General features: G+C 45.2%; 1 protein-coding gene across 1 annotated transcript; it reads left to right on the top strand.

Moving 5' to 3' along the window:
* The first annotated feature begins 4,118 nt into the window (after positions 1-4,118).
* Positions 4,119-10,551, top strand: LOC106562606 (eukaryotic translation initiation factor 3 subunit M). Its single transcript, XM_045708479.1, has 11 exons — positions 4,119-4,268; positions 5,122-5,254; positions 5,673-5,811; positions 6,039-6,162; positions 6,750-6,844; positions 7,474-7,557; positions 7,677-7,776; positions 7,989-8,070; positions 9,081-9,224; positions 9,582-9,642; positions 10,331-10,551. Exons 1-11 carry the CDS (start codon positions 4,227-4,229, stop codon positions 10,452-10,454), a joined length of 1,128 nt encoding a protein of 375 aa, XP_045564435.1. The 5' UTR covers positions 4,119-4,226; the 3' UTR covers positions 10,455-10,551.
* Positions 10,552-14,892: the final 4,341 nt, after the last annotated feature.

Raw genomic sequence — 14,892 nt, 5'->3', positions numbered from 1 at the left:
AACGCAGCGGAGTTAGTGTTCATCATTTTTAATTATTAAAGAACACTATGCAAACAAAACAAGAAAAAACCGACAGCCAACAGTCCTGTCAGGTGCAAACACTAACAGAAACAATTACCCACAAAACCCAAAGGAAAAACATGCTCCTTATGTGTGACTCCCAATCAGCAACAATGAACTTCAGCTGTGCCTGATTGGGAGCCACACACGGCCCAAAACAAAGAAATACAAAAACATAGAAAAAGGAACATAGAACGCCCACCCAATGTAACACCCTGGCCTAACCAAAATAAAGAACAAAAAACCCCTCTCTATGACCAGGGCGTTACACTCCCTTTCAGTATTGATTATCTAGTGTCTGGCCAGATAATGGATCACAGTCATTGAACCGCTATCTAAGCAGACCACAGACACGCAGCATCTATCAAGATACACACAGGCGAGCACAGACAAACATGCACGTGAAAACACACACACACAGGGAGGCAGATCGTCATGGGAAATCATTCCGACTACGCCAAAGGTCATGTTTGATGCTTTGAGAGAAAACAAGTAATCAACTAGATGAACAACATAAGGTCTACATGTTTATTTTAGATGAAGTACATTGTGTGTGTGCAAGAGGTGTAGGGAGGAGTAGAATATTTAGGGGGGTCAGCATCATTGCATACTTCTATCATAACTCTGAAAAGTTATGATAGAATAGATCTGCTTCTCACCATTACAATTCTACACCAAGATAGACCACTGACTGGCACACTATGGCATACATTACAATTTAGGATTAGTTTACCACCCTCAAATCCTAACCTGAACCTTTCAAATAAAAAATATAATCAAATTTTATTTGTCGCATAGGCCAAATACAACAGGTGTACACCTTACAGTGAAATGCTTACTTACAAGCCCTTAAACCAACAATTTAAATAGTCTGGGTAGCTATTTGATTAGCTGTTCAGGAGTCTTATGGCTTGGGGGTAGAAGCTATTAAGAAGCCTTTTGGACCAAGACTTGGCGAGCCGGTACCTACATACAGGATAAAATGGCAAAACTGACCATATATCCGTTTTTTAGGGGAAACTTGGTGTTATTCCAGTGCTCACTCAAGCGAGGCACTCTTTGATGAGGTCACTGCTAGTCTGATAGATGAGCCCAGGGCAGGGGATTGGACAGTGGTTGGGGAGGTGAGGAGGACAGTGGGAACCAGAGGGAGAAAGTTGGGCGGCCATGTTGTGTGATGATGATCATGAGAGCGATTTACGTGATGGGTTAGGGTTAGTAGGTGAGTAGGCTACACTTGGCTGAGAAAACAGACACCTAAACTAAATCCTCTCCTAATACAGCCTTTTCTTTTCACACCCCCATAATGTCAAAGAGAGGACGGGTTCATCTCTGCCATTGCTATAGCTGATGTCATTGAGGACATTCCTTTATGCTGAATTTCTGAATAAGTCACACTCTGATAGCAGTGTGGCACAGCAAACCTAAATGATCTGCTACTCTGAAACAGTCATGTACCAACCATTTCCTGTGAACAAACTCTGACGATGAGTCACACACATACTGCAATAGCTAAATAGGCTGACTGACCAGTCATTTTCTACTGAAATGAACACTAACACTTCAATACACACACGCACACACACACACACACACACACACACACGCACACAAACACACACACACACACACACACACACACACACACACACACACACACACACACACACACACACACACACACACACACACAGACACAGACACAGACACAGACACAGACACACACACACACACACACACACGCAAGGGATATTAGGTCAGAGTGAGGTCAGCCTGGCTATGAGAAATAAGACAGACACATTATTACACTGTGGACCAAGTAATGTTTCAGTCCAATGAACCTGTAAGGCCATGCCTCGTAATGTCTGCGGCTTATACCCTGACCATTTTGCAGTCAAATTTTGGTTTAATTTTCAACTAACGTGAATTCAACCAAACATTTCACCAGATCATTGGATTTAGGTTAAAAGTTGGGTGGAAAAACATACAAAATTCCCTTACGTTGATGACTTTTTGCAAATCCAATCAGTTTTGCATGTTGATTCAACGTCATCGCTTTGAATTTCTTTGTTGAAATGACATGGAAACAACATTGATTCAACCAGTTTTTGCCCAGCGGGATCTAACCATAGGAAGACATGCCCTCTCTGTTACATACAGAGGATCATATCAAAACCTGGCGTTTTAATGCTTCTCCCAAAAAAGACAAACAATGTCTCGTATACATCTGGAGCTTCAAAACCATAAAAAATACACTTTTATTCTGCAGTTGAAATACAACAGGCACTTGACAACAGTTGTTAATCACCTAATGAAATGCTCAGAGTTACACAAGCAAGCACACTTTGGGAGTAGAAGCGGCCATAAATTCCTGGCTGTGACAGCCAAAGAGGGCAAGGAGAGAGTGAGGGGGGAGCTTGGTGCTTGGTACCAGGCACTCTCAGGCTGATGAGTGTTACACATTGTACAGGGGCCATGGTGAAACACTCCACCGACCATTTACCCGTAGCTCCCTATTTTAAGATCCTTATCCTACTAAACATAATAAAAATGAACTGGGTTGGTCTAAACTTGGTCTAAACTGTAACTGCAACGTGACATATCTGACTGGCAGACTATTCAGGAATTATGGTCTGGCTGCTCTCTCGCTCCATTTCATGATGTAAAATATTCCTGTAATCAAACAGGAATGACTTGTTATAAGCAAACTGTGACCTATGTGCAGTTCATATCTCATTGCTATTAGATAAGTTAAAAAGCAATTTCTATGCCACGTCAAAGTGTCTCAAATGGGCAACATACGTAGACATGAATTACAGCAAACTGCTCTACAGGTTATAGAGGAAACAATACTGTATGGCTGAGTAAAGTTGAGACAGTTAACAAACCAAGACTTGGTATCCAAGGTCAGGATAGTATCCGTTTTATGAGACAGTAAAGAGGAAAGAAGAGACCACCATTGTTTGGGTATGGAAGGTGCTTGGCTTTACTCTTAACCTGAAGATGTATGGCTTTACACCCCAATAGCTTGTAACCTGAGCCAGCTTTAGGGGCAATTGCATCTCCAGTTACTCTTAAGCCCCCCCACCTCAATCACTCCAGGGGAAAGTGGCCTGCCACTGCGGCTGACTAAATCACAGCATCCCACTTGATATACAGGCCCTGGTGCCATATCGCTGGGTCAGTGGGAGGGCTGTGTAAATGTGCTCCCCTCTGATGCTCACATTGTTTCCGGTGTCAACTCTGGGGAAAGTCATGGTGGTCCGAACAGAGAGGTAATTCAGCCAGATAACCTCTGTTCGAGGATCACCTCTACCACTGTAACTCTCAGCCAAGACATCCTGGGACTAGCCCCCAAGATGAGAGATTGATACCTGGATAAGAAGAGGAGAAAGGATGGCATGGACCATGGCAGTGGGTCTCGTTAACTTGTGACCCTGACCATACACTTTGAACCCTGTCTGTTCTTTTTGGAGTGCTCAAGCTGAGGTTATCCATTTCCAGATGGTGCATAAGTCATCTAGCAAAATAAACAGAATTATATGATTCCACTACCTGTTTCACACATTAAGTATCTCGGGAATTCTTATTGAAATCCTTCAATAAAAGTGTTTCTCAAAGAAACTGGTGCTTGGGGTTCCTGAGTGGCGCAGCGGTCTAAGGCACTGCATCTCAGTGCTAGAGGCGTCACTACAGACACCCTAGTTTGAATCCAGGCTGTATCACAACCGGCCGTGATTGGGAGTGCCATGGGGCGGTGCACAATTGGCCCAGCTAAGTTTGGCCGGTGTAGGCCATCATTCTAAATAAGAATTTGTTCTTAACTGACTTGACTAGTTAAATAATGGTTACGTTTAAAAATGTAACAACTGGTGGGGGGGAACAAAAACGAAATGGTTACATTGTATCATAATTACATTATCAAACACGAATAAACATTACATCGTTTGGTCGTATGGTGTAAATGTAGAGGTTAGGCTAGCTAAGCATTTTGTATGAAACAATATGAGAAAAAGTCCAGTCCAACTGAATTATCACTACGGTCGCTTTAACATGATGACCCGGAAGTGCATTATGTTTGCCGGTAGTAAAGCGTTTTCTTTTCCGGTGGCCTTAGCGGTAGTGCGAGCGTGGATTTGATCTAGGCTCACTAAAATAATTATAAAATGAGTGTCCCAGCATTTATCGACATAACCGAAGAGGACCAGGTACGATTGAAGTGTGTTAGTAATAGTTTTAAAAAAAGAATGAGCACACTCATGTCGATATGTAACGTTACGACAAAGGGTGACATGCCAGATAACATTAGCATGCTAATGTTAGCCATATAATGATTCAAAGACTATGGTCAGTACACTATCTAGTTAGCTTAGCTGTTTGTTAGCTAGCATGCTAACTTTACAACTGGTTCCATTTTCATCCCCAGTTAAATGGATCTAGATGTTCTCTTTGTAAACTGTAGCTATATCCCCGTGATTTGTGTTTACTTAATGCAACGTATTGCCAGCTGATGCATTTGTTTTACACGTAACTAGGAATGTACGTTAGGTAACTAGCTAACAGTTAATTGCAGTCTACAACATCAACAATTTGTATCAATGTTTGCACCCAATGTAGCTAGCTAACTGGTTAGAATAGTTGACTAGCTTTGGATGAAGACACAAGCTAGTTGTAATGTATAGATTAACTGCCAGCTGTAAGGCTTAGAGAAGGAAAATACGTCATTGTGCAGCCTTAATCAAATGTACAATTTAAATATCTCTAATGACAGCTGTTAAGTAGTGCATGTTTTGTTATTGGACTAAGTGTCATTGCTGTGTCTGTAGTTTGTTTAATCTGGGGTGTATTCATTAGTCTGATTCCGTTGAAAAACGTTTTATAACGGAAAACATTTACTGTTTACTCAAGGAACCAAACAGACAGAAATGGGAAAGTACTCAATAGAAGCTGTGGTTTTCTTTGCAGAAAGTTTTATGTTTGGTTTCACAGACAAAATGTTTTGCAACGGAATCCGACTAATAAATACACCCCTGTTCTTTTATAACGTGTTGTTGTTGACAGGCCTCAGAGCTCAGGGCCTACATCAAAGCCAAAGGAGCAGAGATCTCAGAGGAAAACTCAGAAGGCGGTCTCCATGTGGACCTGGCTCAAATCATCGAGGCCTGTGACGTCTGCCTCAAGGACGACGATAAAGGTGACTGACACCAGGGAAACGCTAACCTATAGCCAGTGGCACTTCCAAAGGACTGCTCACATTGGTGACGTATCCATGTAGAGAAGGCAAACATGCCCAAGGCATCTACAGATACACCTGTCTCTGCATGGTGTCAGCACACACATGAACTGTAAACTGTCCTCTCTCACTCTTGTATTTCTGTCTGTCAACCCCCTCCCCTTCCTTGTCTTGTGCCCTTAATTCATCTGCTCTTTCTACCTCTGCTGTTTTTCTTTCCATCTCCCTACCCATCCTGCCCTTTTGTTTTCTCCTGGACCCCCACTTATGTTCGTTTTTTTTCTGTTTCCTCCTAAAAGAGGCTTGTATGAATGATTCTTGAATCATGATGAATGGTGTCATTGTGATTGATAGTTGTCTCTCTCTCTCCTCTCTGTAGAAGTGGAGAGTGTGATGAACAGCATAGTGTCACTGCTACTCATCCTGGAGGCGGAGAAACAGGAGACCCTGATCGAGAGTCTGTGTGAGAAGCTGGTCAAGTCCCGAGAGGGAGAGAGGCCTTCCCTCAGGATGCAGCTGTAAGTCCACACATTCATCTATCTCTGTTCTCTACTAGTCTTCCCTGACCGGTGAAGTATGCAGCCACCCACTCTAGATGCCTGGATCACTAGGACATAGTTAATGGAGTCAGCGACCAAAGATTTGGGTTTGTTTATGCACTATGGAAGAAGTGGGACCCTTGTAAACACTAACCGTAAGCCATGTCTTAATGGTCAAGTTAACGTGTATGGTTTTGGTTGTGTAGGCTGAGTAACCTGTTCCATGGTATGGATGAGACGGCCCCAGTGAGGTACACAGTCTACTGCAGCCTCATCAAGGTAGCAACCACCTGCAACGCCATCGCTTTCATCCCCACGGACCTCGACCAGGTACGCTCACTGTGCACACTCGCCATACACTGTCACTCTCACCGTGCACACTCGCCATACACTGTCACTCTCACCGTGCACACTCGCCATACACTGTCACTCTCACCGTGCACACTCGCCATACACTGTCACTCTCACCGTGCACACTCGCCATACACTGTCACTCTCACCGTGCACACTCGCCATACACTGTCACTCTCACCGTGCACACTCGCCATACACTGTCACTCTCACCGTGCACACTCGCCATACACTGTCACACTCACCGTGCACACTCGCCATACACTGTCACACTCACCGTGCACACTCGCCATACACTGTCACTCTCACCGTGCACACTCGCCATACACTGTCACACTCACCGTGCACACTCGCCATACATGTCACTCTCACCGTGCACACTCGCCATACACGGTCACTCTCACCGTGCACACTCGCCATACACGGTCACTCTCACCGATGTGCTAATCTAATTTGCTCAGACCACGCTTTACCGGTCACATGTAAGGGCTCTGTGCAGGAACAAGACATTGTAGAGGAAGGAGGATTGACGTTTTCATGGCTCTGCTTGTGTGTTTGTGGTTCAGGTGCGTAAGTGGATCACAGACTGGAACCTGAACACAGAGAAGAAACACACACTGCTAAGGCTGGTGTACGAGGCCCTGGTCGAATGTAAGAAGAGGTAACTAACTACACACAGTCTGGTGCCTGGTGGTGTCATCGACACAGTCTGGTGCCTGGTGGTGTCATCGACACAGTCTGGTGCCTGGTGGTGTCATCGACACAGTCTGGTGCCTGGTGGTGTCATCGACACAGTCTGGTGCCTGGTGGTGTCATCGACACAGTCTGGTGCCTGGTGGTGTCATCGACACAGCCTGGTGGTGTCATCGACACAGCCTGGTGGTGTCATCGACACAGCCTGGTGGTGTCATCGACACAGCCTGGTGGTGTCATCGACACAGCCTGGTGGTGTCATCGACACAGCCTGGTGGTGTCATCGACACAGCCTGGTGGTGTCATCGACACAGCCTGGTGGTGTCATCGACACAGCCTGGTGGTGTCATCGACACAGCCTGGTGGTGTCATCGACACAGCCTGGTGCCTGGTGGTGTCATCGACACAGCCTGGTGCCTGGTGGTGTCATCGACCCAGCCTGGTGGTGTCATCGACACATTCACTCTGTTATGATTGTTTTCTATATTTTTCTAAAAGTAATTCGTCAGTACAATGGGATATGTGTTGTTTATCTGCAATGTTTGTATTTTTCTTGAGCTGGCCCTTGTGTCACTGGGTGTGTGTGTTCCTCTGCAGCGAGGCTGCAGCTAAGGTGATGGTGGAGCTGCTGGGGAGTTACACAGAGGACAACGCCTCACAAGCACGCGTTGATGCCCACAGGTACACACATACACACCTCTATCCTCCTGTTATTGTTATCCTACCATCATAACTACAAGATCTGATACGTGACTGGCTGTCTGTGCTGTCACTCACCCCTCTGTGGTTCCTCCCTCCAGATGCATTGTACGAGCCCTGAAAGACCCCAACACCTTCCTGTTGGACCACCTCCTGGCCCTGAAACCTGTCCGCTTCCTAGAGGGAGAACTCCTCCACGATGTGAGTACTGAAGCCCAGCTCAGGGAACAGCTCATCCTACTGTTAACAAGGCTGTGACATTTGAACACTGTTGTTGGCGCCACAGCGGAGGATTTAATAGGTTCATATTAATCCATTCATAACAATGATGCTACATTATTACCTGGTTGTTTTAACAGTGACTACATTGCCTTACGCTTCCCTCTCTCTCTCTCTCTCTCCTTCGTTCACAGCTCCTAACCATTTTTGTGAGTGCAAAGCTAGCTGCCTACGTGAAGTTTTACCAGAGCAACAAAGACTTTATCGATTCCCTCGGTGAGTGATCAAGACTCAATGGGGCTACCTGGCGGCTAGTGACCTGACTGCAGAGATCAAATCCCCCCGGGGGGGACACCCTGCCTAGCCTAAACTGCTGACCTCTGTGGATACAGGGTTGGAATGTGTGTGTGTCAGCAGCGTCTCTGTCCACACACACACACACACACTGCTGAGAACGTAGTGGTCCAATTAACATGGTTGGTCCTCCCACATAAGTCAGGTGGTATTGGCTGTCACTGCAGACATGGTGGTGTTTGTGTTAATATGCCTGGTCACTGTAGTTCCACACTGCTGGGCACAGAGGCAATTAGCCAAGGGACCCTCCCTGAGTCAAGTGGAATTGAGTGTGTTGTGTGTTCATCACAGAATGATTACCTCTTGGAGTTTCCCTCCACGGTCTCCCTGAGAGTTTGATCCTTAGTCAGTTACATTCTTAATCACCCAGCCAACTGGCAATTAATGTGCATTCAGTAATTCTAGTTAATGATCTCATAATTAATGTTACCTAAGAGTTGGTGACCTGTCATTGATTATCTATTTCATTGTCATGTCTTGTTATTCCTGTGTTTTAATAACTCTTCCTGTCCCCAGGTGTCAACCATGTTAGTCCTGTCCCCAGGTGTCAACCATGTTAGTCCTGTCCCCGGGTGTCAACCGTGTTAGTCCTGTCCCCAGGTGTCAACCATGTTAGTCCTGTCCCCGGGTGTCAACCGTGTTAGTCCTGTCCCCGGGTGTCAACCGTGTTAGTCCTGTCCCCGGGTGTCAACCGTGTTAGTCCTGTCCCCGGGTGTCAACCGTGTTAGTCCTGTCCCCGGGTGTCAACCGTGTTAGTCCTGTCCCCGGGTGTCAACCGTGGTGTTAGTCCTGTCCCCGGGTGTCAACCGTGATGTTAGTCCTGTCCCCGGGTGTCAACCGTGTTAGTCCTGTCCCCGGGTCTCAACCATGATGTTAGTCCTGTCAACCATGATGTTAGTCCTGTGTTTTATTGACTGTCTTCCTGTCCCCAGGTCTCAACCATGAGCAGAACATGGCTAAGATGCGTCTGCTGACGTTCATGGGCATGGCGGTGGAGTTTAAAGAGATCTCCTTTGACACCATGCAGCAGGAGCTGCAGTTAGAAGAAGACCAAGTAGAAGCCTTCGTCATCGACGGTACCAACACCACCTCAAATCCAATCTGACCCACACACACTCTCTCTAATAATACTATACTCCCCTCTGACAACGCTGGAATTCCCCCTCAATGCAACAGTCCACCTAACATCTATAAACACAAAAAGTTCAAACGGTAAAAACAGGATGTTGTCTGTAGATGTATTTTTTTGACAAATTGAGGAACCAAACTGTCACAGGAGCAGACATGTAGGAGTTGGTGTCCTTATTGTTACTGTGACGTTGGTCGCCCTCTCAGAAGTCTGTAATGTGTTTGAGGGTTGCCTTGACACACGGATACTCCCTCTGGTCTGCCGCCCACCTCTCTCAATGTCTTCCTGTCTCTTTTGTCTGTAGCCGTTCGGACTAAGATGGTGTACTGCAAGATTGACCAGACACAGCGAAAGGTTATCGTGAGGTAAGCCAAAATTAATATATATCTTTTTTTAAACGTGGCATTCTAATCAAGCGTATTCTGCGATGTTAGCGGCTGCGTTTGGCAGGCTAAAGCTGTGTCGTATTCATTAAGGCGCAATGTAGCGAAACATTTTGCAACAGAAAAGGGAAACTGGCCCTCACCTTTTTCAGTCCTTTTTCTTCCGTTTGGTACCTAATGAATATGACCTGTAATAGACTCTTTACTGTGTAGCAATCAGCTCAAGGTTTCTGACAACCGTTCTTCAGAGCTCCCCACTATAAAACCATAGAGTTGGTCTTTGTTCTTGTGTTGCTGTACAGAAATACTGTTATTCACTGTTGGAGGCTTTTTGTTGCCAGTTGAGTAAAAATGCTATTGTTGATGGGTTTCCGCAAAGGAAATCTAGACATCTATTTTTATTCTGTGCTACAAAGCAGGTTCCGTTTGACTCTGATCTGATTGGTGCTTACGGTTGTGGTATGTTCTATGCAGACCTATTAATCATAGGGTTTGGTTGTGTGTGACGAGGAAAATGTCTTCCCTCTAGGTACTTCAGACGTATTAGGCACTACTTTGTCAGAGGGAGACTCAAAGCTCTGAGATTTCCAATGATACCTTTCAGGGTTGCCAGGTATGGCATTATGCTCCCCTTTCCCTAACCATGTGTCTCCATCTCTGCCCCCATCAGTCACAGCACACACCGCACCTTCGGCAAGCAGCAGTGGCAGCAGCTCTACGACAGTCTCAGCTCCTGGAAGGGCAATTTGGCAACTGTGAAGACCAGCCTCCAGACCCTGTCCCCCTCCGCCTAAGATCTCTCTCTCCAAAACCCCCTTTCCTTTGTCAAACTCCCTTGGTTGAATCTTCTGTCACCATTTTTATATTCACCCAATAAAAGACTAATTGGTTGTTTTGCTTGTCTTAATAGCAGATGTAAATCATGTCTAGCTGTTTACAGCGGTAAGTGGTAGCGCAGAAGTTTCAGCATTACATGCTAACATCACCAGTGACCGTGTTCTCCAGAGAAGCTGCTGTCTGTAGTGTAAATGGTTGCTCTTCACCTGGCGACCCGGAGCATCTGGCTCTAGTTAGACCCAGAGTGGCAATGTGAGATGGTGGGGTGACGGGGCCTGTTACTGAGGGTGACAAATGGGTCACCTGATTAAGAACTTTATAGACCCTACTCTTATCAATGCTATCAACCTGACTCCTCAGCTGAGGTCAGAGCAGTGTTCTTTTCAGCGCTAGCTTTTTAGACGAGGTGTATGGAAACTGATCCAGTGTCAGTTTGATGTTACACAGGTTAGGAATACTGTGTCCTATCTCAATGGTCTCCCACCTCTAATACAAAGCAGTTAAATGATTTCACTCGATGAAACATTTACTGTAATATTTATGGTATGACTGGTCTTTATCTGTGCCACTTCCACAGAAGACTAGCGACTGGCGTTGATCACATTCTGTGCACTAGCCTGGTCCATCTTATTTCATGCAAAACGTCAACAGGAAAGGTTAAAACACTTCAACAGCCCTGGACACTGTTGGACAATTCTGAATGATAAAAGAGAAAATGTCCACCAAATACACTAATGAGCTGACCAGAATGGAATTCCACTCCCTCCTAATACTGTAAGAGGACAAATGATTGGCTGTTACACTGGTGTGTTAAAATCTGATCTCTAGCAGCATTCCAGAGCATTAGGTTCTGAACTGTGCTGATGTGTGTGTTGGATCAGGCATTTAGATATAAAAGGGTTCTCTCAAAGTTCTCTCCCTCAGGGACTGATGAAATGTAGTTGAGGAAGCACAGAAGTAGTGTCAAATCAACTTCTTGCTAAAACACCACTGCTGCCATACTTTTGACAACAAATTGCACGATAACGTGCCTTTACATTGTAATGGAGTTTTTCCCAAAATATTTTGCATCACTGCACATTTCATTAAGACAGCAGAAATACAATGGTTATTTGTCAGTCAAAACAAAGTTTACTTTGAAGAGAGCATGAGGAAGGGTGCAACACCATTGTTTGCCAGTCTACTGGGTAGAGCCAAAACCAAACGGCAACCTGTGTGTTAATGGTGATGTCACAGCTCTGGCCCAGCAGCGTCTGCAGAAGCTCAAGGCTCACTCCTATCCCAGAGTCCTCTGGGAGAAGCATCCCCTGGTCTTATCAGAGGGAGTAAATCACACCACTCCTCATCATGGTCACCACCAGCAAGGTGGGGTACAGAGAAAGCAGGTTTAGACTAATGTGGTGAGACAGAGTTAGGTTTACTGAACACTGTGGAAGTCCCCATTAACCTGCCCCACATCTCTCTGTATGAGTCGGTCTCCATCTGTCTATCTATCCTGCTCTACCCCCATATCCTTCTCTTTCTCTCCCTCTCTCTGCTTTAAGTGTGTATGTACTGACATGTATGTGTAACTGATAGATGAATACACACACACACTACATGTAAATGTTTTAAAGGTATGTAACTTGTAAAGCCTTTTGTCTGTAATGTATTTGTCATTATATGTCGAACCCCAGTAAGACTAGCTGTTACTGATGAGGATCCTAATCAAATAAAACAAATCTCAAATCTTTCTCCCTCTCTGTTTTCCTTTCTCTCTGTTTCCCTCTCTCTTTCTATCCCGCTCTCTCCCAATCTCTGTTTCCCTTTCTCTCTCTCTCTGTTCCCCTCTCTCTTTCTCTCCCTCTCTTTCTCCCTCTATCTCTCTTTATCTCCCTCTCTCTCCCAATCTCTGTTTCCCTCTCTTTCTCTCCCTCTATCTCTCCCAATCTCTGTTTCCCTTTCTCTCCCTCTCTTCCTTGAACTCTGTTTCTCTATTTTCTCTCGTCCTTTCTCCCCTCTCACTCTCTCTAATTTGTCTCTCAGGCCCTAAGTTACTGCTTCATGGATGGTGTGTCATGTGAGATCTCCCAGCTGTAACTTTCACGTCATTCTCCAGTTGGTTTATCTGCTCTCATGACCCGTCTTATCACGTTTGGAAGCTGGTAGTTCCATGCAGTTCAGTGCTGAAAAGCAAATGAGCTGATACTCCTATGGTAACATGGCTACTCACCATAAAACAGTTTGAAGGTGAATTTGATCTCTTGTGTGTTATGTGAAATGCGTGTACTCCACTAAATATGAACAATATGCATGTGGACAGCAGTGACTTTTAGAATGCTAAACAGTTCATTATGCCTTAAAGACTATGGATGTGCGTAAGAAGACAGACTCTCAACTGATCATGCTGACTTGGAATTTTCCCACCGCTGAGAATATTATCACTTTTCCAGAGCATAGTGCTCAATCATCACAGCCTTGCCTCAGAGTGCATGTTTAAAGCCTTTCTGTAATATCATCTAGCGTCAGACAGATAAAGTCAGGAATTTCACTTTTGCATCAGCCTTTCATTCTCTGTATGAACATTCCTTATAGCAAATCTAAAGCCCTGACAGTGTCCAGACACACAGCAGAACACAGGACAAGAGAAGACATCCTATTAACTTTCAGTTAGCACCATCTCTCTTTATGTCTATCTCTCTCTCTCGCCATATCACTACCATATCACTACCATATCACTACTTTACATAAACAGTGGCCTAGCACCCATGATGGAGATAAACCTATTTAGACAGAGTGCACAAGACAAACACAAGTGTAAGGACACCGGCAGGAGTGTTGACCTGGCAGGAGCAGGCTATTTGCTCTGATAATAACACTAACACGTTACATCAGCCTTAGCAGAAACCTGAGTTGACACAGGATGTTTTATTGACGTTTGTGATACATTTGCAGCGTGTCTTGGTGGTTTGTGATACGTTTGCAGCGTGTCTTGGGGGTTTGTGATACGTTTGCAGCGTGTCTTGGGGGTTTGTGATATGTTTGCAGCGTGTCATGGGGGTTTGTGATACGTTTGCAGCGTGTCTTGGGGGTTTGTGATACGTTTGCAGCGTGTCTTGGGGGTTTGCGATATGTTTGCAGCGTGTCTTGGTGGTTTGTGATACGTTTGCAGCGTGTCTTGGGGGTTTGCGATACGTTTGCAGCGTGTCTTGGGGGTTTGTGATACGTTTGCAGCGTGTCTTGGGGGTTTGTGATACGTTTGCAGCGTGTCTTGGGGGTTTGTGATACGTTTGCAGTGTGTCTTGGGGGTTTGTGATACGTTTGCAGCGTGTCTTGGGGGTTTGCGATACGTTTGCAGCGTGTCTTGGGGGTTTGTGATACGTTTGCAGCGTGTCTTGGGGGTTTGCGATACGTTTGCAGCGTGTCTTGGGGGTTTGTGATACGTTTGCAGCGTGTCTTGGGGGTTTGCGATACGTTTGCAGCGTGTCTTGGGGGGTTTGTGATACGTTTGCAGCGTGTCTTGGGGGGTTTGTGATACGTTTGCAGCGTGTCTTGGGGGTTTGTGATATGTTTGCAGCGTGTCTTGGGGGTTTGTGATACGTTTGCAGCGTGTCTTGGGGGTTTGCGATACGTTTGCAGCGTGTCTTGGGGGTTTGCGATACATTTGCAGCGTGTCTTGGGGGTTGCTGTTGTGACAGGGATCTTTTATGACAGAGTGTGGCACAAGAAAGGTTGTCTTATTGAGAACACACACCTCTGCTCTTCTGTGGGCTGAGAGGAGCATGAACCTGTGGGTTTTAACCTGGCTAATTTATACACTCACATTGAAAAGGCAGAGGCAGCATTGTGGATACCACAAAGAGCACTCTGGATAAAAGGTTTAGCCATTTAGGGTGAAATATTACATGCACTGGTTTTTCCCATTAAGAGGTCGTTAAACTCGGCTATCCTAGTCAATCCCAGTAAATCTCAGGGATAAAGGTCAATTTGCTGAGACAGGTCGCGAGGCAGACACATTAAGAATCCAGGCCATGAAGTCATGGTCGCAAAAGGAAATGTGCGTCACTTGAACACGTCATGTGGAAAACTGGGACACATCCGTTAGATTCAGAGAGTACATGTTTCCCTTTCTACAACGTGTAATACAATGTTTAGTACCATATACGCCTCTGGCCTCTCTTAGATATGGACTTATGTTTTCTTTTAAATAAATATTACAAAAAAAGTAAATCGAGAGTGGAAACCAAGCCTTACAGTAGAATGTGATTTCGTGTTTTGGTGTGACATTTACATGATATTTTTTGCCATAATGACATCCATTAGTTCCCATACTTCCCTGATTGTGAAGTGCCTGTTTCGACAGTGGAGCGTGAGTAGGCATATCCATATCCATATTAATAATATGTCTGTTTATTT

The sequence above is a fragment of the Salmo salar genome, chromosome ssa26 (genome assembly GCF_905237065.1).
Source record: "Salmo salar chromosome ssa26, Ssal_v3.1, whole genome shotgun sequence".
Classification (NCBI taxonomy): Eukaryota; Metazoa; Chordata; class Actinopteri; order Salmoniformes; family Salmonidae; genus Salmo; species Salmo salar.
The sequence above is the reverse complement of the archived record's forward strand: the minus strand, read 5'-3'. Positions and strand labels throughout refer to the sequence as shown.

Coding starts and splice junctions, on each gene's coding strand:
- LOC106562606 (XM_045708479.1), top strand. CDS start 4,227: ATGAGTGTCCCAGCATTTATCGACATAACCGAAGAGGACCAG. Junction 4,269..5,121: donor ACATAACCGAAGAGGACCAG/GTACGATTGAAG, acceptor TGTTGTTGACAG/GCCTCAGAGCTCAGGGCCTA. Junction 5,812..6,038: donor CCTTCCCTCAGGATGCAGCT/GTAAGTCCACAC, acceptor TTGGTTGTGTAG/GCTGAGTAACCTGTTCCATG.